Source organism: Carassius auratus, unplaced genomic scaffold (assembly GCF_003368295.1).
Source record: "Carassius auratus strain Wakin unplaced genomic scaffold, ASM336829v1 scaf_tig00002576, whole genome shotgun sequence".
Taxonomy (NCBI): Eukaryota; Metazoa; Chordata; class Actinopteri; order Cypriniformes; family Cyprinidae; genus Carassius; species Carassius auratus.
The window spans coordinates 59899-85891 of record NW_020523459.1 but is presented as its reverse complement, the minus strand read 5'-3'; the positions used below and the strand labels follow the sequence as shown (position 1 = coordinate 85891).

General features: G+C 35.7%; 1 protein-coding gene across 1 annotated transcript; it reads left to right on the top strand.

Moving 5' to 3' along the window:
- Positions 1 to 372: 372 nt before the first annotated feature.
- Positions 373 to 25563, top strand: LOC113069840 (epidermal growth factor receptor substrate 15). The gene is made up of 25 exons (XM_026242891.1): positions 373 to 528; positions 3028 to 3069; positions 3495 to 3584; positions 3823 to 3870; positions 3966 to 4061; positions 4227 to 4289; positions 4433 to 4558; positions 4843 to 4902; positions 6629 to 6829; positions 6949 to 7094; positions 7254 to 7407; positions 8128 to 8213; positions 12350 to 12422; positions 16112 to 16273; positions 16653 to 16850; positions 17374 to 17757; positions 17866 to 17952; positions 18192 to 18306; positions 18451 to 18495; positions 18592 to 18911; positions 19231 to 19303; positions 20212 to 20282; positions 20406 to 20535; positions 20643 to 20827; positions 23175 to 25563. Exons 1-25 carry the CDS (start codon positions 502 to 504, stop codon positions 23313 to 23315), a joined length of 3123 nt encoding a protein of 1040 aa, XP_026098676.1. The 5' UTR covers positions 373 to 501; the 3' UTR covers positions 23316 to 25563.
- Positions 25564 to 25993: the final 430 nt, after the last annotated feature.

The following is a 25993-nucleotide window of genomic DNA, read 5'->3' as shown; positions in this document are numbered from 1 at the left end:
TAGAATATTGGTTTTCAGTTATGAGTAAAATAGGACTGTGGTTAAAATTACATTATGTGGTCTGTGTGTGGTTCATGAGGACACAAATGTATATAATGACATGGGTAGCCTATAAACATGGTTTATGAGGACACTTCCTGTAAAACAAAAGGTTCCTTTATAAAACCTCTAGTCTAAGGGAATGCAGAAAATCGTCTTCTTAATATATATATATATATAATATTTTTTAGGCTTTTAGCACTACAAACTGAACAATTTACTGAGTCCTCGTCCACTGATAATTCCCGCGCCAGGTTTTGTTTGTCCTTCTGATCCAACGAGAACTCCAGTGTCTAGTTTTGCAGTGACATCGCTTTTTACCCAACCGCTCCGTTGAATGATCCAGCGCCGGGTTTAATTAAGCATTAATCCACAGAGTACTCCAGTACCAGGTTTTGTAGTGTCCCCATACTGCCCATTGCCTATCGCAACACAGGATGAACTAGTGGGAACAGAAACACTATGGCTGCCAGTCTCTCCCTGACTCAGGTAACCTCCCTTTCTACACAAACATAACACTCTTCAAACCACTTTCCAGCTCGTTTCAAATGTCTATCAGATCCGTAAAACTTTATTTTTGCGATTTGACGGTGTAAAACGATCACATAACGTACTACTGTCTCATCGCAGCTGTTTAAAGTTGTTTTCAGCCATTTGCTTGGGCAGAGTAAAAGTTTCAGTGTGATCTTATAGGCACTTGCGTAAGGGCGTAGTTTAGTGTGTCAGTGCTGAACTAGGCTGGATTAAACTAAAATGTATTTATTTTCTAGCTTTTGCATGTTATGAGATCATCCGAAGTTACTGTACTTTGTTTGTTTTTGTTTTTTTTATATCAGCTTGTTGTTTTACATGTCTCATATGAACGTGTGAAATGTGTCTTTGCCTATATGGAAACTTAACAGAGGAGCAATGACTAATACTTTAGTTCATATTAGCTCAATAACACTTAAATTATAATATTAAGAACGTATTACACTTATATTTGGCATTGGTGCTTGGTTTACTGGTGTGTTTTAGTGTGTTAAACTATGCTGAGGCATTAAAAAGCAGCAGGAAGTTTTGCTTCACTGCTAGTTTTGCTTTTCCTCTTTTGATATATTAATAAATAGGAACTAGTCGTTATTTTATGCAAATGTGGCATGTACTGTACTGTTGCAGTCATATTTGTGTAATTTCACTTTTGTGGACTTAATTATTCTACCTAAAGCAACTTTTTGCCTCTTATCTACAGTCTGTAAACTAATTAGCCAGCTAGCTAAAGCATATTTGACACTCGCTCGCTAGTTGGCGAAACAGATCATTAACCTTCAAAAAAGGTTACTAGGCGAGTAAAATCAGTCTTAAAAATATCTTAATGAGTCAGAAATCTAAATCCAGATAAATATGAACTAATTTCTGATGTGGTCTTTGTGTAAAGTGAAATATTAATGAAATCGCTTCAGTGCAGCTACACTCGTGCAGCGGAAACTTAGTTCTGTATGAAAGGGTTTTGACAGCATATACATTACATGCATAGAGTCACTAATAGCTGTTTTAATAGTCCAGGGGGATTCGTGCATTGATTAGAAATGTTCCTTACTTTAGTTTCCGTGTCTTTTTTTTTGTTTCTTTAAGAATAACACTGTTCTGTAATGGCAGTGGTGGTTGTAGCGTTGACCACATGCAGCTGATGGTGTGCTCAGTTTTAGAAGCAGGGCACCCATGCATGAAATATGCATTGCAGCATTACCTCATCAAGAAGAGATATGTCTGATATGTCTTCGGTGTGTTTGGCTTTCTATGATTCCAGAAGGATAGGTTTGATTTGAGACATTGCAAGGAGGCAACTATGAAAAAATAAATATAATTTATATGAATCATTTAATGTTTCATAATATCATATCTGTAGCATTAATTTCACCACATTATTTTTGCAATTGTAATTTCTGTTCAAAAGCATTTGTAAATGCATCTTTTTGTAATATTTATTATTTGTTGACTTTGCTATCTAAAGACAGATTAGGATGTCTAAGATAATTTTGGTGATTTAGTTGGTTTTTTTTTGTTGTATGTTTAATCATGGTTTACTAAACCTTTGGTTGGTGAGAGTGCGGTAATTTTAAGTAGAACAGGCCGGAATAAGTTTCAGGAAATGAGCTGGAATCAGAACAGCTTGAAAGGCCAAAGTGGTGGGATTTTTTTTTTCCTTTCTCAGCGGGGCAAGGAAATGTTTGGTGGCACTTTGCTGAATATTGTGTGCCAACATCGCATTAGCATGCACCAGTAGCCACCTGATGGGAGACATACCGAGCTGTTGAACTACAATCAAAAAACAGTTAGGTTCTGGAAGAACTTCGTCTAGCATGCCCAGAAAAGCAATCTGATGCATTATGGTGAGGCAGATGTCTGATTTGAAAGATCATATGAGCTCCAAATAGCCTTTGATTGGCAGAGTGTTTGGTGTTTACTAAAAAAAAAAACATTTAACCATCATGATTTGGTTTCCGTAATGTGTTTGATTTCAAATCATCCGTCCATATGTTATAAATGAGCCTTTTGGCCATGACTACACCCGATGTCGATGGCCTGGCTTGGGGTCAACTGTGCAAACGTGCGTTACTCTACCCAACTTTTGTGAATCACAACTCAACAAAAGCTCAGTGTTTGTGTTGTGCACAGCAGAGAATGCAGAAAAGAGTTTAGAAAGCATCCGTTTATGTGTGAATGGGTGTATAATCAACATCTTCCAATATAACAAAGGTGTACTTGAAATGTTTTCACAATGCCATTTTATGAATTTTCACCTGGTTGCCAGATGGCTGTAACATTTCCTTCTCAGAGGCCTGAATGCATCAGTGCTGCCAAGAATGTCAACCGTTTAGAAGAAAATGCTGTTTAATTGGCTTGTTTATGTCTTGATTAAAAGTTTCATCAGCGTGACCGGTTTTACAGAGAATACTGAACTGTTTCGGATTGATTTTAACCAAGTTTTGTGTAATTCGGTTGCAGCTTTCAGGTGGGAATCCTGTCTATGAACAATACTATCGACAGGTAAGCATTCAATCAGCTTTTCCTGTGTTCTGTTTCACTTTGACGTTATAGGGCATGTAGCGGAAGAAGAGAAATATAAACCTCACCATACTGTTAGTTTGAGCTAAAAGCACTCTGAGGCTTCTGCTCCTCGTAAGTGTCTTTCTCTCGGTAAAAGGATGCCGCGATGAATTAGTGATGACTTTTGCAAACCGAACAGGACATGGTGAGAGGAGCAGCTTGTTTGAATTAGCATGTGGTTTAAACATCTTGCTACTGATTTCTCATTCGAAGCATCTAAAAAAGAAAACAGTTAATTTATATTTCATAAAATTTGAGTTTTTGCTGGATTTTTGATTAAATAATTGCAGCTTTGTTGAGCATAAGAGACTTGAAAAAACATTAAAAAAACGAATTTTGTTGCTGTATGCTTTATTCCTCTACAGGTAGATCCGTCCAGTAGCGGGCGTGTAGGAGCTGCTGATGCAGCCTTATTTTTAAAGAGATCTGGCCTTACAGACCTGGTCCTTGGCAAGGTAACATCAGTTAGCGTGCCTCCAATATAGCAGTGTGGGAAATGCAAATCATTGAATTGATTGACGAGTGCCGGAAACATCAAGATGACTTAAATAGAAAACGATAGACGGTGTAATTTAAATACCTTCTTTATATTGCTGTATTGATTTCATGCAGTTTGTTGTGTTAGGTTTGTGTCACATTAGACATACATTTTTATGGTTATAGTTATGTCACATTTTCTTCTTTGTTCCACAGATATGGGACTTAGCAGATTCAGACTGCAAAGGCTCACTGAACAAGCAGGTATTTGAAAAAAGCATTCATATCAAGGTACATCAAAAGAAAAGTCGGTCGAGCAATACGTTCTCAACTATATTTGTCTGTTTGTCGCTTCTCAGCAATTTTTTGTCGCTCTCCGTTTGGTGGCATGTGCTCAGAATGGACTTGAAGTGTCTCTTAAGAGCTTAAATGCTGCTGTCCCTCCCCCAAAGTTTGTAAGTCCGACTTTAACTTCCTCTTCCTCTTCACCAGATCAGGAAAATGACACATTTCCCTCACAATATTATTACCAATGAATTAAAAGCTGCTGAGTTGGTGATTTTATTTGCTTACGTGGAGGAAATGGCTTTATGTCTTGTGTTCTTCTGCTTCCTGTCTAGCATGACACTAGCAGTCCTCTTCAGTTTGGCCCTGTGCCCACGGATTGCCCATGGGTTGTCAAGGTCAGATATCATCAGTAGATTTTTGGTTATTTAGATTCGAGTTGCTAAATAAACTCTGTTATACATTAGATTGCACTTTCAGTTCAATGCACCAGTTTCTTAACTGCTCTTTTCTGAATGCTTGTGTGTTGCGTGTCATATAGGCAGAGGAGAAGCTGAAATTCGATACAATCTTCGACAGCCTCTCTCCAGTGGGCGGCATGCTCACGGGCGATAAGGTCAAACCAGTGCTCCTCAATTCTAAACTCCCTGTGGACGTTCTTGGCAGGGTAAGATGACAGGCAGGTTTATAATGATACAGTGCAGGGTTTGAAGAAACAACTTTTATATAAAGGTGCATTTGTAGGCCTGACCACCAGGCTGCGCTCTTGAGCTGTAGCTTGAAAGTACTCGGGTCTTTTTAAAAGGCAAAAATAAACAAATCTAAAGTTTAACTAAATTGTCCATCCCACATGAAAATGCATTATAATTAAACTGAGTAATTCTGTAAATCAGTTATAGTGATTTAATGGACAGAATTGATCTGATATCTAATTGGAATGAAATGTTACAGGTTTGGGAGCTCAGTGACATTGACAGAGATGGCATGCTGGACAGAGATGAGTTTGCTGTGGTGAGTTTTGTGATGGCAAAATGTATTTTTTAGGTCTAAAACTGTATTATTTGAGTATTATTTCTATACTATTATAATATTAATATTTGAAATTAGCTTGTTTTTATACTTTTAGTTGTAAATTTTTTTTGTTTAGGTTTTGGTAATTTTGTCATGTGCTTTTTCCATTTTTTTTTTTTTTCATTTTTTTTTTTCTATTTGGCCTTAAATTGTTTTTATTGTAGTTTCATTGCTGTTATTGTAGTACTTTAACTGAGGCATTTTATTGTTCAGTTAGCTGCCACAACACTTATATATATATTATATATAAGTATATATATATATATATATATATATAAATATATATATATATATATATATATATATATATATATATATAATATATATTTAATATATAAGTACATATAATATATATTTCCTATATATATATAAATACTTATGGTCAAAAGTTTGGGATCAGTAAGACTTGTAAGTTTTTTTTTAAAGAAGACAATAGAGAAATGCTCATTAAGGCTGTTTTTATTTGATCAAAAATACAGAAAAAAAGAAACTGTAATTTTGCACAATATTATTAAAATATTAAATAATGATTTCTATTTTAATATCTTTTGAAATATAATTTATTTCTGTGATGCAAATCTGAATTTCCATCAGCCATTACTCCGGTATAAAGTGTAACATGATCCTTAAGAAATCATTCTAATATGCTGATTTATTATTCGAATGTTCAATGTTGGCAACATTTGTGCTGCCACATATTTTTTTGGAAACTGTGATACTTTTTTTCAGGATTCTTTGATGAATAAAAGTTAAAAGGAACAGCATTTATTCAAAATATAAATATTTTCTAACAACATAAATCTTTGCTATCACTTCTTAATGATTTAACACTTCCTTGCTGAATAAAAGATTTATTTATTTATTTATTTTTAAAAGAAAGAAAAACCAAACTTTTGCACTGTAGTAAATATTGTTAGAAAAGATTTCTATTTTAAATAAATGCTCTTCTTTTTAACTTTTTATTCATCAAATGATCCTGAAAATGAAGACTGGAGTAACGATGCGGAAAATTCAACTTTTATCAGAGGAATACATTTTATTTTAATGTATATTAAAATAAAGAAAGTTATTTTACATCATAATAATATTTCACAATATATATATATTTTTTTATCACATAAATGCATCCTTGATGAGCAGAAGAAACGCCTTTTAAAAAACATTAAAACTCTTTCTGATCCCAATCATTTGACCTTTAATGTGTATATATGTGTGTATTATTATATATATATTTTTTCAGTTGAAATTTTGAATTCTGTTCAAATGATCCTTAATAGTTTTATAGTGTTACAATAACACTGTTGTAACACAATGTGGCTGCCTGATGTGGCTGTTCCCATGATTCTGTTTGGTTTTGCCATCATTAAGAAAAACATGACTCCATTCTATCAGTTATGTCTATAACAAACTTGAGTCACGGTGTTGTTGTTTTTATGCCATAAATGGTTTCTTTGTATTTATTTATATTTCAGCTTGCCTTCTCCCTGTTTTTTTTACTTAGTTCAGGCTTTCATATAGATGCCATGAATTCAGATATTCGATACAATAAGTCTTGTTTCCTGTTTGTGAAAAATTGCCTTTTGCACTACACTGATTCTACACTTGCATTTAAACTTAAGAAGCAAGTTTCTAATTCACATATTTTGTGTGTTTCTGTGTGTTTTAGGTCATGCATTTGGTATACAGAGCCCTGGAGTCCGAGCAAGTTCCCATGTCTCTACCTGCAGCTCTGATACCACCATCAAAACGGAAAAAAATAGCCACGCCTCCTGTGATGCCCCTTCTACCATCACCAGCACAGCATAAAGAGAGAGGCTCCGCCCACTCTGGATCTAAAACACTGCCAGCAAAACCTACACCACCACAGGTGACTTTTTGATTAGGGTTCACTTCCCTTTATACCACCAACTTCTTGTTAATTTAGATATTGTGAATGAAATTGTCCCAGAGATTCATTAAAAAAACCTTGTGTTTGCATGTGTGCAGTGGGTGGTGTCTCCAGCAGATAAAGCCAAATATGATGACTTATTCGCAAAGACAGACAGTGACATGGATGGCTTGGTATCTGGTGCTGAGGTCCGAGATATATTTCTAAAGACTGGTTTGCCATCTGCCACTTTGGCGCACATTTGGTGAGATGCCGTTGCTTGGATTTACAGTTCTGTTATTGGATTCATTTTGCATCAATTCTCATGCAGAACTAAGTAGATCTAATGTTGTAAACACTAAAACTGTATGGATTTGTATTGTAATGTTAATTTGGCTTACCTTTTTTGTGCATTTTTCTGTAGGGAGCTTTGTGATATAGGAGACGTTGGGAAACTGACCCGAGATCAGTTTGCATTAGCTCTATATCTAATAAATCAGAAGCTGTCAAAGGGAATAGACCCACCCCAAACACTCTCTCCAGAAATGATCCCTCCTTCTGATAGACTGGCACTACAGGTATACTCCTTGCTTATTGAATCCTAGGCGTAGATTTTGTTGTTGTTGTTTTGAGCATGTAAAAAATGGAAGATGCTAGGATTTTGTTGGTGTTCTTTTTTCTATCCAGTGCTAAAATCCTTTGAGATTTGATTGTATTTTCTAGCTTGCTGCTGTCTTTCTTTTGTAAGTCTGTTTCTCTTATATACTACAGTCCATAGGTTTGGGGTCAGTAGGTAACTGAGGCTGCATTTATTTAATCACAAAACAGTAAAAACATTACTGTTATGAAATATTATTCCAATTTAAGATACGTTTTCTATTTAAAAATATTTGATCTTGATTTTCTTTTCTGTAATGGCAAAGCTGAATTGTCTGAATTTTCTCACATGATCTTTCATAATCATTCTAATGGTGCTTTGAAAACAGTTGTTCTGCTAAGTATATTTCTGAAGAAACCTTGATATATTTTTTTCTGGATTTTATTTGATGAATAGAAGAGAACAGCATTTTATTTCAAATAGAAATCTTTTATAACATTACGATGGCCTTGATGATCACTTTTAATAAATTGAATGCATTCTTCTTGATATACACTAGTATCATACATAGTATCAGTTCTTTAAAAAAATCTTCTGACCATAAACTTTTAAATGGTAGTGCATGTTAGATTAATGTTTTTCATGCAATGTTTTTTCTACCTTCTTGTAATGATATTTCATTCCTTTTTTCTTCTAACAGAACAACGCTGTCACAGTACAGGCTGCCGATTTCTCCGCAATTAAAGAGTTGGACTCACTCACTAATGAAATCGTGGAGCTACAGAGGTGAGTTATCGATAAAACTTTCCTCTGCTCACATATCCAGAAGACAGCTAGTGTGAAATATCAATCATGAACTGCATGTATTGGATATTTATACATGAAGTAATTATGGGTAACCGCTGCATTGTTGTTCTATCTGTCTACAAGTCTTTATTATTCATAATATATTTAGCATACAACATTTCTCTCCTTTTTTTTGTTTTTGTTAAACCATCTGGCCATCTGTTTAAATATAGTGTGTATTTGTAGTTTCCACACAATGCTCTCACACAGGTGCACAGGAGATTATGAAACCACAGAAACAGAAATGTGCGTCTGACTGTAGTCTCAGTGTGTCAGTGTACCAAAATCTGTCCTCGGGCCATGACAGATGCACACAAACTGATGAATGGTTTCTTTAATGAGGATCTCATTACTTCATGTTCTTCGCTCTGTCATCGTAATGTGCAAGGTCATCTCAAGCTGAATTAGTTTGTCTTCACACACAGACAGTATTTAGACAAATAAAGCTAGTTATTTGAAGCCCTAGTTCACCCAAAAAAGTTTTGTGTTTTTCAAAACCTGTATGAATTTCTTGGAAAACAAGAACAAGAAAATGAAGAATATCCTAGCTTCATTTTTCAGTATGATTTCAGTGAATAGGGACTGCAGCTGTCAAGCTCTAAAATGACAAAAAAAAAACTTCATAAAAATGGTTCACACCAGTGTTATCAGTGTTGTTTTAGTATGTATACTATTATAGTATTTACTAATGTTTATTACAAAAAATCATTTAAGGTTTTTCCTCAAATATTTATTTATAAAAAAATATAAATGAGTAAAATTTTTAGTTTACAACGCTATTCTGCAGTGTTCCAAGCCATAATGGCACTAATTGTGCATAAACTGGTTATAATTTAAGTCATTATTATTGTCTGATCAAGTGATTCATTTGAACCATGTGTAAGAATGAATAATTTACAAATCATAGAATACATTTTGGTCTATTTCTCACAAAGTCTTTATTATATGGCTCCAGAAAGCTTGGGAAATAGAACAAGAGTAATATACACTAATTAATGGTACATTTATGTATGTGTGTGTGTGTGTATATATATATATATATATATATATATATATATATATATATATATATATATATATTCTGAATTAAGTCAAATGGGTTTGAAAGGACATGAGTAAATAATTTCTGGTTGAACTAATCATTCGTAATGAAATATTTGTGTGATAGATGAGAAAAGTATTAGATACTGAATGCAACACGTGTGTGGGTGTTGTATACGATCAAGCAATAATTCTCCAGAGATGTTAACAGTCCATGTGATGGGAGTCACTACCCTACAGAGGAGAGGTGGAGCTCTCATTTACACAAACGTTCCCCCACCTCTGGTTTTCCCTCCAACTCTGGTTTACAGACTTTGAGCAAAAGCAAATACAGTACAGTCACCTGTCAGCTCCCAGCACACTCACTCTCATTGTGAGATAGACGCTCAACAGCACTTCTAGCACTTCTCTCTTCCTCCTTCGTGGAAAGCGTGCAAGGTAAAGAGTAAGTGAGAAGTAATGAGTCTGCCTGAAATGGAGAGAGCAGAAGAAGATGAGCAGAAAGGATAGAAAACAGAAAGATTCTATACGATGGGATGTTGTTTGTCGCTAAAATGATGCGTGCCGTTCGGGATTGCCTTAAATCTCCACGGCAACGGGCGACCTCAGGTGACAGGTAAGAACAAGCCACGCCCTCTTTATAAAAAAGAAAAGAAAAACAATTACAAAATACAATTACTCTGTTTTTCTTGGCTGATCTGGGCTGCTCAAGCTCCAGTTTCTAGGTGGATTTAGGACTGTTGACAAACTCATTTTGCCCTGTATTATTTATGTATCCCATTTTAGTCTTTCTATTTTCTTGTTTTTCGCCTTCTCTCGAGTCTCTGACTCATAGTGTGTGCGTTTGACTCTTAGTCAGATCCATGTGAGTTCTCTGTTGTTGCCGGGAAGACTGTAGCATCAACCCACTGCGTCAGAATCAGAGGAAATGTTGAGTCCGAGCTTAAAACAGTTCAGCCTCACCTAGGAAAGTTGCTCTGAATCTTTTTGAGAGAGATTTGTTATTCAACTGTTTTGTGAAAGATTTTTCTTTTATGTTCCCTTTTCTAATCTTTCTGTTTTACTCTTGCTATCTCAGTAGCCTCATAACCTAAGAGAGATTCCTCATATAGAAACATTCCAGCATCATCATAAACAGATCAGAGAGTTTTCACATTATGATCTGTGACTAAGAAGATAAATAAGCTTTCACACTACAGCCCTTTAAGATTATGCTAATGATATGTTTAGAAATGGATTTAACATGCAAATGCATTTAACAAATGAATGCATGGATGGTGTGGCGTTAGTAGTTAAAAACTGAGCTAGTAGTCGAAAGGTGGAGGGTTTGAACAGATGAAAAGCCAACATTGTATTCTTAAAGGGACAGTTCACCCAAAAATGAAAATTCTGTCATCATTTACTCACCCTCATGTCCTTCCAAACCCGTATGAGTTGCTTTCGTATGCTAACATAGAAAATGTTTTGAAGATTGCTGGTAATCAGACAGTTGGTGGTTCCCATTGACTTCCATAGTAGGAAACAAAGTCTTCATAATATCTTCTTTTATGTTCAACATAAGAAAGCATCTGTCTTCGGTCTTCAGTATCAAATGAACATTCAGAAATTATTCTAATATGCTGATTTGTTGATTCATTGGTGAAAGGAATATTTCGGTTTGATAAATAAATATTCAGCATATCTCCGTATATATATCTCAGTATATCTTGTACTGCTGGTTAAAGAAAAGTCTGCTAATTAGTGGTGTGTATGTACTACTACTACTAGCACTTTAGCTTGTAGTTTGGGGGGGGGGGTTGATTGGGAGAAAATGATCAGATTTTTTTTGCATGATTAACATATTCACATTGACACTTTTACGTTGGGCCATGTTTGGGTATCAGAATAATGCTAAGCAACATTCAGAACACCCTAGCAACAGTATAGCAACAAATATCAGCCATTTTTTGACTGTAGAATATCATGGAACACCCTATGACAAGTGAAACATTACCCTTGAATAGCAGTTTCTAAGGTGTATAATATACAGTATGCATAACATATATACAGTATATATACTTTTGAATATCAGTGCATATATATGTGTGTGTGTATATATATATATATATATATATATATATATATATATATATATATATATATATATATATAATATGGGGGGGCATTTATGATATTATATATATATATATATATATATATATATATATATATATATATATATATATATATATATATATATATATATATATATATATAATATGGGGGGGCATTTATGATATTATATATATATATATATATATATATATATATATATATATATATATATATATATATATATATATATTATATTATTTTTTTTCTTTGAGAGAAAAAGTTTTTATTCAGTAAGAATGCATTTTCTTTTTTTTTTTTTAATAAAGAACTGCTTTTATCCATGCATTCATTTGATGTCACAGCAAAGAAATGTATAATGTTACAAAATATTTATTTTTCAAACCGAAATATTCCATTCACCAATGAATCAACAAATCGGCGTAATTTCTGAATGTTTATGTGATACTGAAGACTGGATTAATGGCTGTTGAAAATCCAGATTTCCCATCACACAAATAAATTACAAATTAAAAGGATAAATTCTAATCCACTCTAGCTAGACATCAGAAAAATGTATGTAGCTGTAATATATTTGTTTACTAATTTGACCTGTATGATGTGTAGGTAAAGATACAGACAGTGGGATGAGTGAAAACACCTCTAATGTATTCCAACCCCACATCCCCATCCCCATCTGTCTCTCCCTTTCTCCATGCTTCCCTCCTCCCGTTCTTCCTGACGTTCAGAAAACCATCTGCTCATGTGCAGCTCTGACACAATCACTCACGGACAGCCTCTCTTCTCTCACACGTACAAGCTCTAGCAGCAGATGCAGAGATGGTGCTGGAAGGAGATGCTGTCCATCCTGTTCCCGCCGGCTGGCTGTCTGTACCCGCCGTCGCCACTGTGATTAAATACTCATGTTTGTGCTGGTCTTTCAGGGAGAAGAGCGTTGTGGAACAGGACATCAAAGAGACGGAAGAAACTATACGACAGAGGAACAGCGAAGTCCAGGTACGAGTGATTTTAAAATTGAACAGAACAGTTTTTATCTGACTGGTGATACTGACCTGACGGAGACATTCAGATGTAGACAAAATAAATAAAAAAAATGGCTTTTTAATAATTGTATATTAGTTTATTTAAAGGTAGTTAATACTACTATTTATATATATTTTTAATTTTGAATCATTTATATTCGTTTTTTTTAAACGCTAATTTCTTATTTTATCTCTTTTATCTAATTTTGGTGTTTAAAGGCAGCTAATATTTAATTTTTTTTATTTTTTATATTGAATCATTTTTTATATTACCTTTTGAAAGGCAGCTATTTAAAAAAAAATTTCATCTTTTATATATTAGTTGTTTAAAGCCAGCAGAATTTTTTTTTTTTCCCTATATTGACCATTTCATGCATCATAATGTCTAGACTTTACTGACCACTTATTGGATCAATAAAGGAGAACAGAAGCCATGCTGTTTTCCAAAGGCTCCCTCCCTCTCTGTCTGTCTATTTTTTCTTCCCTATCATCTCTCTGCCCACTCTGCTCTTGGTGGCTTGATTCTCTCCTCACTACCTGTCCATTTAGTTCAAGGTTTATACTATATATCTGCACTGGCCTCCAGACTCATAAATTTGGTGTTTTTCATTTCCATCGAGATCTGAGCTCCCTCCTTCCCTCTCACTTGCTCTCCCCACTGTGTGATAATTCAATTTTCTGTGTATGTGTCTAAAATTAGCCATTCTGTAGACTACAATATGCTCTAAACTGTTGATTTAGATGCCAGGTACAGATTCAGAGGTGTTCAGGTTAGTCTTTTAATATGTGTCTTTTATTTTAAAGTGTTATAATGTTCAAATTTATTAACATATGGATACCTAATAAGCCAGAAAGACAATAGTGTGTGTGTGTGTGTGTGTGTGTGTGTGTGTAAGCATACAGGAAATGATGCCCGATTTGTGTGTGTGTGTGTGTAAGCATAAAGGAATAGATGCCCGATTTGTTGGTGTGTGTGTGTGTAAGCATACAGGAATAGAAGCCCGATTTGTGTGTGTGTGTGTGTGTGTGTGTGTGTGTAAGCATACAGGAATAGATGCCTGATTTGTGTGTGTGTGTGTGTGTGTGTGTGTGTGTGTGGATATTAGATGGTCGACTGATAGCACAGCTGGTCCCGCTCTCTAGGGTTCTTCTTTCCTGTCATCACACAAGGCCACTTAGTATGCTGATTTGCTGTTTTCTTTTCATTTTTGAATATGAAAATATGCCCATGACACTTGTGATCTCTTACCTGTATGAATAAGATAATTAAAATGTACCTCTCTTTTACTCCAGTCTTAATAGGGCAGTTCAGTTGATATCCATTAAACCAAAAACACCCATATGGCTTATAAGTTCAGCTCTCAAAGAAGATTAGTACTTTTTAATGATCTCACCTATGAAAAAGTGCAACATTAAGAGAATTAAAAATCAATATTGTAAGCTATCAGAGGCAAGTGCCTCTCACAAATGATGAATGTTATCAATATTTGTTTAGGCTCTTAATAGATTAGCCTTGAAACACTCAGTGCTAGTGGGCAGCTTTAGGCTCTGAATAATTAAATAAGAATGTGTGCAAAGTTTTAGTTTGAGCCTCTGCTATGTTAAACCATAGGATGATGAACGGATTCTATTTCGGGGGCTGTCGGCTCCCAGCGCAGCCTCTGATTGGACGAGGAGACGTGTGAAGGTTTCCATCTTCACCATCAGTTCTGCTGCTGTAGACCTGTTATTTTTAGGACCCACTCACAATCGCCCAGCTTTCTCTTAATACCGCAAGGTGAAAAGGAAATGACATGGTTGTCTTTTGTAATCATTGTAGGTCATTTTCTTTAATTTCCTTTCGGAACTGATTCTTTTCTTATGTTTGACATATTTGCATTTACATTACATTTATTCATTTAGCAGATCCTTGTATCCAAAGCAACTTGTGATGGCAATGGAAGCAGTCAAAATCAACAGGAGAGCAATGATATGCAAGTGCTATAACAAGTCTCAGCTTAACGTAGTACATGTAGAAAAGTGTATTATTATTATTATTATTATTATTATTATATAATAAATAAAAAATAAGATAGAATAGAAAAAGAATATAGCAAGCTATAGTGTTGGAGGCCTATTTTGCTTTTGTTAATTAAAAAAATAAAAATAAAAAATAGAATGCAAAAAGATTAGAGAAGATTAGAAAACAAGCAGTTAGTAAATTAATAGAATGCAAGTCTAAAATGGGCAAGAAATATAATTAGTATAGAGAGTGCTAGAGTTAGAGGGTCAATAAAGATGGAAGAGAGGTGTTTTTAGCTGATTCTTGAATACAGTTGATTAGTGTTTTTTTCCCCTTAGCCCTCAGTAACTATCTTTTGCCTTTGTACAGTCTGATATTCTGTTTTCAATGTAGTTCTGCCTCAGGTTTAACCTGCCAGCCAGTACTGACCATCTGGTCTGTATTTACACACAAAAATAGCATGAATCCGTGAACGTCATCAGTATAAATTTATTCAACTGACTCTATCCTTTTTGTATGTAAAAAAAAAAAATATATATATATATATATATATATATATATATATATATATATATATATATATATATATATATATATATATATATATATATATATATACCCCCTTTCCCATTTGCTAATTCTGTTTTAACAAAGACTTCTCATAATATTATTATTATTATATTTAAAAAATTGTAATTAGATTTCACAATAGCACTGTTTTTTTTTTTAACGTTTTTTTAAGTTGTCTTTGTTACAGTGTAATTATATAATTAAGTATGGAGTAATATTTATTAATAGTGTACTTACTATATGTTTAGGGTTAGGGTTTGGTTTAGGTTAGTTGCATGTATGCATAATTTACTGCTATTACTATAAAAAGTACATGTAACTTGTAAAAATGGCACTTAAGCAAGCTTTTTTGTTTGTTAGTTTGTTTTCACATTGGTATTGTATTGTTGTATAAACTATTTCAAATAAACCTGCCCCGACACAGCACAAAATCAGAAGTAATTTATTGGTAACTTAACATGCTTACTCATATCACTTGGCCAGAATAATCTGCAGCGTGGACCAGACTTTATGGCCCTTTTCCAGATGGCACCTCAAAGTCCTCCTACGTGTGTTTACACTTTCCCTCATGGACTGTTGGGTAATATTCAGCAATGAAGTATGCGTTATTGTTGATTCGGTTGGTGACCGTGAAGACAGATCATAAAATGTCCAACTGGTCATTAGGTGGTCTTGTTAATTTCATAGATGCACGAAAGTGAAGGCCATGAAGCCGCAAGTCCACTTAAAGTGCGCCATTCTGGACAGGGCTTTGGTTGATGGTCAGAAGTCTGGCTGCGTAAGGCTAACATTGCAATTTTCATTGTTTATGCTTTCTGCTTCCAGTGTCTTTCTTTCCCTTTATGTTTTTACAAGGATCTGAATTTAATTTATTCAATTTATAATATTCTTTTCACTTCTGTGACTTTGCTGACCGGTTTGCCCTTATGACTGGTTTAAACGCTATCACACTATTGCTTTTTATCTTCACTTTAAGAGCTGCATGAGCTCTCTGCACTGTTGTCAAAGTTGATGAAGTCTTGTTTATTTTTAGACCGATAAAGATGTGTTGAAAAGCCTCTCAACACAAACTCTCTCTCTCTCTTTCTCAGGACCTGCAGGAGGAGGTTCAGAAGGGCTCGGAGGAGCTGAGCCGCCTGCAGGCAGATCGACAGGAAGTGCAGGAGAAGCTGGAGAGGCTGGACGAGCAGAAACGCTCTCTAGAGGAGCAGCTTAGTCTCGTACAGCAACAATGCAGCCAGGAAAGCCAGCTGGTATGAGAGAAATGAAGCCTATGTGTATAACAGGCAATATCAGTGTTTGTATCGTGGGATATATCAACCTAAAAAGTATGCACTGATTTCAAAAATCTACTTAAAACATTACATGACTCTGCAACTTTGCATACTATTTTGAATGAGTCTAAGGCTAATATGCCATGCTGTTTTGCATGATGTTTTCACATGGAAATTTGCATGTGATCAGAGAACGAAAAGAGCGGAAGAGGAATGGAGACACAGACCAGCAGAATTCAGTCCATTCCATTTAAATGGATACAAATGCATTCTCGTTCCTCAAGCCACACGTATGCTGATCTCAGGTCTTTTCTTGTACTTTCTGTTCTTTTTCACCTGTCTGTGTGTGTGTGTTCAGATCCAGTCATTGCAAGTGGAGCACTCCGAGCAGGAGCAGAGAATTGGTGACTATGAGGAGGAGTTGACCAGAGCTCGAGAAGAACTGCTCCACCTGCAGGAGGAGACGCGTCAACTGGGAGAGAAAGTTCAGTCCGCCCGAGCTCAACTCTGTCCCCTTGAGGATGCTGTTAAAGAATCCCACACACAGATTGTTCAGGTTAGTGAGCTTTATATCTGTTTCTAAGTTATCTTTACTTGTTCATATATGCATTAATTCTTCCTGAAGTCTTCTTTTAACGAATGGGTATACACATTTTACCCCGCTTTTTTCCCTTAGTAAAATAAAGCCATTTTTTACAGTGGTTTTACCTTAGTAAAGAAATGTTTGCTTTTTTTTTGGCAACAACACTGATTAAAGATACCAATGTTCAACATATAATAAAAATGAATAATAATGATTATTATTATTAATGTTATAATTTTAACTATGTTTTTCAGTGGCTTCAAACATTGCACATCCAACCAGATTTTAGAACTGGAATGATCTGTTTTCTAAATATATGTTCCTTTTAATTGTAAATGAGGTGACACTTTTATTTAAAAAAACAAACAAAACAAAAACACTACTTTTGTTTGCTATTTTTGTAAAGTTCTTTATTTCCATTCCTGGGCACCAACTATTTGTTTTTTCTTTCTTGAAATATCTGTCTCTTTCATACACTATGTGGGATTTATTGTAGGAACAGAAGCGATTGGCTGAGCTTAAAACAGAGGACAGAGAAGTGACCGCAAGACTTACTTGGAAGATCCTGGAGGAGCCGGTGCTCGTCAATGGAACAGCGCCCTCCTCTGAGCAGCTGGTGCAACTGCAGTGGCCTCAACCCACAGCTCAGCCACCAGAGAAACCCAAAGAGGACAAAGTCCAGGATGAAGAGGAGCAGTCATCCGTGGATGAGCCACAGGAGCTCAGAGTCACCGAGAAGCAGGCCGGGTCAGAGGCAGAAGAGCCATCCACCAGCCCAGAGGAGCAGGAGCCTAAAGCTGACTTTTTTAGCTCTGACCTTTACAGCAGTGTGTTGTCCACTACCAGCTCCACTACTGTGGCCTGGCCTCAAGGGAACACGGTCGGAAACCACTTCCTCTTATTGTATATCATTTATAATGTCACTCTTACGTTACATTACAAATAGATTCTCGTGTGTGTCTGACTTTTTATGCCGCTCTGTTTTCAGGAAAGCACAACACAAGATAACCCGGAGCCAGAGGTAGAGGAGGAGAAGGAAAAGCCAGAGGAGCAGCCTGCCACCAGCACCCCAAAGGTTGAATGATTTGGGCAAATCATCATTTTTCACCATTTCCATTAATATTGTAATTGCAGTATTTGTTCGATATTAATTTATAATTATTATTATTTACTTTTATTATTTATTTTGGGGTTATGTGGTGGTCAAATTGTCAGTACTGGTCAGAGCATGTTATTTTAGATTGTGATTATGTGTAGGTGTAATTTCCTCATAATCTTAAATAAGTTTATGCTAATGATTTTGTAAACATCTAGCTGGAAACTGTGGAGCCAGAGAAGAAGGAAGCTGCTCAGCCAGTTACACTGCCACACACTAACCCCCCTAGCGGTCCTGGCCTTGAATTCTTCCATTCAGACCCTTTCACTGACAGTAAGATCTGCACACAAAGTAAAAACAATCAAAAAACAGGTTTCATTTAAATGAATCGTGTAGCCATAGATTGTCTTTAAATAAGTGTACTATACAGTAGGTTGCTTCAGGTAATTGACTAACTGGTGAACTTATATATAACAGGTGATCCATTCACTGGAGACCCTTTCTCAAAAGTTGACATTTCAGGTGAGTATTTGCTTGTCTGTCTTACAGTGTGTTTGCAAAATGTCCATTCACTGCACATATCCATTTAGGCTCATAAAATGTTGTTTTGCTATCCAGATCCTTTTGGTGGGGACCCATTTAAAGGCACAGACCCATTTGCTGCAGACAACTTTTTTAAGCAGCCTTCAGTTGGTTTCCCATCAGGAGATCCTTTCAGTTCCTCCGACCCATTCGCTGCTACCACAGGCCCAAAAGAGCCTGATCCATTCACATCCAGGACCAGTAATGCAGTCACTCCAGACCCATTTGCTTCCGGTAGTGGTAACATCCAAGATGCTGATCCATTTGCATCCAAAATGGATGCCCTGGGAGACTCTGATCCCTTCAGCTCGACTGGCACAGGACACGACCCATTTGGAGGATCAGATATTCCTGCAGTGAGTGCTGTAGAGCTAAGCTCTTTTTGAAATCTCATTAAAACGTGTTCTGTTACTTTATATCTTCTGTCACACTTGATTTATGATAGCATTTGCAAGATTTTGATTTATATTTACAAAAGTGACTGCCAGTAAATTCTGCTGAATGCACTTTAAGTCACTTTTTATACCTGATTCTCGGTGATAGAAACCCTAAAGCAAGCTTTTGAATTGTCAAACATTATTAAGATTGCAGTTATACAGTGTTTTATTACCATGACTTAAAAGATTTGGCTGGATTTGATGTTAAACTCTGATTTCCTCCTCGTTTCCCTTTTAGAGAGATGGACCAGCAGCAGCCAATGATCCTTTTGCTCCAGGAGGATCTACGGTGGCCACTAACTCAGACCCAGGTAGAACAAGCATTACTAGCCTGGCTTGACAGCAATGTTCCCTCTAATTTTTTTTCTTGTTAAGCAAAAGTGTTCTATGTCTGGTGGACATTTCAGCCACCTGAGTGAATTTTTTTTTATAACAGACTTTACAGCGCGCACACAAAAAGTGTGTAACTTGTAAATTAATGTTCTGTTTGTATTTGATTTGACCACTGATGTAATTAAATGATGCATTATTTAAGGTAACCTGAGAAAACATTTTTTACTAAGAAGTGCACGGCTATGCATGCATTCAGCTCGGAGGGAACATTGGTTGACAGTATTTATTTCACGATTACAATCAATGTGCATTTTGTTTAAATAAATATTGATTCTTAAATCCTAAGGTCTGTCCTTCAGTCGATAACTGTTTTCTGATGAACAAAACCTCAGTAAACATTATTTGTAGCTCATGTGCCATCCAATAATCACAATAAACTTTGTGCTTTGTTACTCCAGACATAAAACAAAGCTTAACTTACAAATTCTGTCAATTTTATCACAGAACAATAAATGTAGTTTAGATTCTCCTTAATGTGGCATTGGTAAATTGTGAATATATATATATATATATATATATATATATATATATATAGAGAGAGAGAGAGAGAGAGATAGAGAGACTGCATATTCATTTTATTTTATTATTTAATGTATGTTAATGCGTTAATAAATCTATCATGAAAACAAGCCACCATTTTTGACGGGCACCATTTGAATGTTTGTATTTCTACAACGAATTGGAGTAAAAGCATAATCATTTTTACATTCTTACGTTTTGCCTCCTTTGTAACTGCCTACATTGAGTTGATTCTGCTCATGAACTGTCAAAAATAGTGTTCGTTTCAGTTTAATAGATTCTGTTTGTGTGCTTTACTTTGTATCAGATCCCTTTGCTGCAGTATTTGGCAATGAGACGTTTGGAGGAGGTTTCGCAGACTTCAGCAGCTTAGCAAAGGTAATGATCATTAACGTAAACAGAAGCCAAGTATTCCAGCTTTATTACCAGTCAGTTGATCCACATGATCTAAATCAGGTTGAATGTGGGTTGCAGCTGTTGAACTTCTCCTTTGCCTTTCAGTCTAATGGCAGCGATCCATTCGACTCAAGTACAAACAAGAATTTATATAAGGAGGACACGCAGTCAGATGTTCCTCCAGCATTACCGCCCAAAACCGGAACACCCACCAGACCTCCACCTCCACCCCCAGGTGAGCTGGTTCCTGTTCTGCGTGTTTTATAAGAATGAACCTGATATGTTTGGATTGACATTTCTGTTGTATTCTAAGCTAATTTGTTGTACTTGTGTATCTTGAAGGTAAACGGTCCAACATCGACCGATCGGAGTCGTCTGAATCATCTCAGAGGCTTGGTCTGTTCAAGGCTCAGGGTTCTGGAGAGATCTCCTCCCTTCCCGCTAAAGACTCGGTACCAGACCCCTTCGCCCCTTCCTCACCCCAACAAGCCCCGTGCGATCCCAACCGATTCGCCAGCTTTGACAAAGTGAGCTCCTCCCACTCTCCCCCTCCTGACCCCCAGTAGTGAAACCTGACAAGCAGCAGCCTTGACCTCTTGACCCCTCACAGCCTTTTTCTTTTTGTTTTTCTGGAAACAAATGCTTGTCATCCAATATTTCGACAACTCCATTTATTATCTGTTTGTGAAAAGCCACAAAGCATTGTCATTTTTTATGGAATGTTTTTGTACATATAAGTGAGCTTCTAAGGAAAATATTTATCTATTCTAAATCCAGACTTATGCTTATACTAAAAAGTGTTAGTAATGTTAGATAATTTACAAAAGGAGATGTATTTAATATTTAAATCTACACATTTATGACATCACAACTTGCCTAACATCAAGCACAAGTTCTCACTGGCTGTGGAAGGAGAGGCGGGGCTGCTTGCTATTGGCTGTTTTTAATTGTCATGTTCTCCACCATTGGTTGAGGCTTGATCCCATCTTGCACATTCATTGCCCCGCTGTACCTTGGTTCACTGACTTACCTTCCCTTTCCTTTGCACTGCATGAACTAATCACTGTGTCCACCTTTCTTATTGGGCTACTACTTCTCATTCACTGGTAGAACACTTCCTGGTTCCATCTGCATCCCATGATTCTATGCACCATTTTGTTTTGTTTTTTGGTTGTTTTGTTATACAGAAAATTTGCTAAATAAATTAATCCGCTAGGATGCTGACAGCACATGTTGGCTTCTTTCTATATTACTATTTTTTTTTTTTTTTAATGAAAGAGCTTGTCTTCTCATATTTTCCCACTGTGAATTTTCTTTATAAGAGGATGCATCAAATAAATTAAGCTTTATAATCAAATTTCTCTGATAATTTAAAATCACTTTTTGCAAATGAAGAGACCTCAGAAAAAGCATCTTTTAGATTATTTTTGTTGTCATGTCATGATCTGGTGTCCTGTGTGTAGAAATGCTTACCAGCTAACTGTTGAGAGAACATTTCTCCATCCATGGTCGTACGTACCTTAACATCTGTGTGAAATACCTGCATGTTCAGCATGATGGGCTATGTGAGCAATCCAGGCCTTGGCACATGATGAGTACATCATAAACAGTAGAAATGTCATTGTTAATTGGTCATCATTTTATTATTCATTAGTTGTTATATCCTACTTCTTTGTACCACATTTCAAACCCAAAGTAAAATTTCTTTCTATAAGACATTTCTTTTCTATAAAACATTGTTTATAACAGTGATAATCGCCGATACTAACATAAAGAGTTATTCAGTAACCGAAAACATTTGTAATATCTCAGTCTTATGTTTTTGAAGGCTTTTGAGCCAATGTTAGCTGAAAGGCTTTATGGATTGCATCATTGCACACATCATGTATCTCTCATCCTCCTGTGTCAATAACTGTACAACATTAGTTTTTTTATTCATATCTCCCCTCCCGTATCGCTTCCACATTTGTTTCTATTTGATGTTGGAGACCTGTTTTGGTGATGTTGACACTGACCAAACAATACTTGAAGGAATAGTTCACCCAATAATACAAAATGAATGAAAAAAGTAAAGGTAGAAATAAATAAATAAATGAATGGATAAAATGTATAATATTTAATATTATGTATAATATTAAATATAATTTATATTATATTCAATTAAAGTTCAACAAGTCATATAAAAAAGACTTAAATATTAAAATGATTTATTATTTAAATCATAATGAATTTGTTCAACTATTCTTGAACTATTCCTTTAAATAGATTAAATTAAATGTATCTCATTTATATAGTTACATAAAACTAATCTTTGACAGACTGTTGTGTATGATGTAGCATAAAAATGAGAATTAGCTAAACAATTACTCCCCATCAGGCCATCCAAGATTGTTCCTTCATTAGAAAAGATTTGGAGAAATTACATCACTTGCTCACCAATGGATCTTCTGCAATGAATGGGTGCCGTCAGAATGAGAGTCCAAATAGCTGATAAAAACATAACCATAATCCACAAGTGTGTATATATATATATATATATATATATATATATATAATGGTAAATTTCTCCAAATCTGTTCCAATGAAGTACGGTAACAAACTCTTCAACATCTTTGATGGCCCGAGGGTGAGTAAATTTTCAGCAAATTTTTGTGTGATCTCAATTCTACTAGTCCCTAACTCAGTCTTTGTTCATTTAAAGTTGGTACTTTTAGAAAACATTATTTACACTACCTGTAATAGTTGCATGACCCCTCTTCATTTAGACACTTAGATTAGACAAAAAAACATTGAGTGACATTGAGTAATATTACTTCAGGTGTAAATTGATGGGGTGTCTGATGGGGTTATGGTGTATGTGTGTGTGTGGAGCAGTACCCCACAGAGGAGGACATGATAGAGTGGGCGAAGCGGGAGAGTGAAAGAGAAGAGAGGGAGCGCATGGCTCGTCTGACCCAGCAGGAGCAGGAGGATCTCGAGCTGGCTATAGCCCTCAGCAAATCTGAGCTGTCCTGACCCAAGCTGGATACAGCACCACCACCACCTGAGCCACATTAACAAGGAGGTGGAGGAAGAGGGGAAGAGCTGGAATCACCATAATTAGAAGAATCCTTCACCTGCATCTCCAGCTAATTTCTAATCATCTAGGTTTCCAGCTTCCTCTGAATGTCCACTGAGTTCTCCTGGTGTCTGGTTGGCTGGATAATGTGTGAAGGCCAAGTCAAGATGGAGTTAAAGGTAACAAGACTCACTTGAAGCCTATATGGCTTGAAACCTCTGCTGTGACTCCCTATGTTTTTAAATAACCTCAATTCAAGGGAGCTCCACTAATCTCTGCTTTATGATGTCCAGTTCAGTGTAATTGAACAAGTGTTTCTGAACAAATCTATACCCATATATTTGACGTTTATTTCAGAGTGATTATAATAAGGTTACGAGTGCAGTAAATGTATTTAGATCTGTGACATGGAGGCTTGAAGAAATCCATAAGTGTTCCAGGGTTCGTTCTCTTCCCTATATTGGGCAATATTAACACATTTTTTCAAAGTTTACAAGCAGCCACACTGGGCAGCTTCTTACACTTTTCAACGTTTCAGCATTGGTTCTTTGACACAAGAGGTTTTTATTGTGGGCATGGCTGTCCACTCTCAGGAAGGTATCCCACAAGCCATAAAACGTCATAACTGCAACCTGATCAGTGGATTTCAGCTATAATTGAAGCTGATGTGCTTGTAACTTTATCAGCTTGCATAAACCACTACTGCAACTGAACTTCTACCCTGCTAAAAGAGAACACTGATGAACTTTAGAAAAGAACAACCATGCAAATGCCATTTACCTTTATAATCTTAACAGTGCAGCGTTTATACTTTAATCATTCTGTCCTTTTGAAGAATCGTAATCTTGACAAACTACTAAGAGACATTTTTTGACATTGCAAAAAGATTCTAAATAGCTGTTATAAATAATGAAAATGTACATATTTGTGAATTGTGTGCCAGTTATCTTAAAACATAATTGTATTTTATCAACAACAACAACAACAACAAAAAAGTAGAATATAGAAAGCTTGCTTAATAAAAATGTCCCTTCTGTCTTATTCCTAATGACAAGTGCCGAAGCGATAGGATCAAAGGTGATTTAAAAAAATGTGGAGCAAGTCTTGTTAACGGAGTTTCACAAAACTAATTTTATGAGTAAATGTATATATATAATTGAGCAATATTAAGTCAGGCAGTGATATTTTCTGTAGTGCCTACCTATTCAGCCTTGCCTTGGAGAAAGAAAATCAGCTTGTGGTGAATCAAAGATGATAAATTGTTAATCATTTAATTGCATTACTCTTCTCAAAAGCACCCTTAATGCTCCAATGTTTCCAGTGTCAATTAGGATATAAGAACCAGCTGCTCTTTTATTCATCTTGCACATTATTCAGTCACTGCCACATTCTCTGGGGATCAATAGTAAACAGTTGGTTGCATTTTCATGTCCACAGATTGGGTTAAGCTTTACAGACCTTACAGTGAATTAAAACTTAATACCAGTGCATTTATCATTAGATTTATTCTATTTGCAACATGTAACATTCCACCTCTACATTTCTTTTTTTTTTAAACTTCATTTTACACTTTGCTCTGCTGCAGTTTCAGTTGTCTGTATGTAGTTTCACCAGTAGGTGGAAATGCAACACACTGCATGAAAGACATGAACTTGCTCTTAAGGTTCAGTTTCATGGGCATAGTTGGATTCTGGAGTCTTCAGTGACCACAATAGATGTGCTTTATGAAGGTTTTCTTTCACACAGATTTTACTTTTGAAAGCATCTGACAGCATAATTGAAGAATGTATTTGTGTTGTCAGACAATGTTTTTTCCCAGTATTGGCCTTTGAAATCAATATTTGCTTTTTGGTTCAGGATTCTATCTTAGCTTTTGGCACAGACAAATGTGGCGGAGATGAAAATGATGATAGAAGGGAAATGGCAAACCTTGCGTCTAATCTGGCTTTTGTTTGCCCAACCCAGCATTTTCACACAATTTATGAAGATTTGGAGCATTACTGTTAATCAGCCAGAAAAACAGCATTAAAAAACACCTGCACTCCTCATTTCAAACCAATGCTTGGTATTCTGTTTATGGCTGCTGCCTCTCTATTATCAGCCCTGCATTATCATACAAAAAGTTCTTATGCTCTGTCTGTTGTTGATCATGTATGTGTGTATGTATGTATGTATAAGCTTTGTGAAAACCACTTATGTTGGGCACTTAATGCCTTTTAAGAACAGGCTATTGTATTTTATTTTTTAACGTCCCTTTATTGGAGGCAAATGTTCATGTTAAGTAACATGTAATTAAAACAAACAAAATAAATATTAAACTATTAAAAATATAAGGTCTTGCTTCTTTTTGTACTTGCTGTTTTCTAAGAAATCGCACATTTTCTTACGAATTATAGCCTATTGTATGCATTCCTATGAAACTGCCACCTCATAAAATAGCTACGTTTTGTGATTGGATCAGGTTGGAAAGAAGTATTCAAAGCTAGACAGACTACAAGCCACAACACAAAAATTTTGATTTTATAACCACAAAATTTCATTAAGTTTGCCTAAGGTGTTGACCATAGCAGCAGCTGGGAATATGATAGAAAGGGTTGCCAGGTTTCCACAACAACACCCGCCCAATTTCTTCTCA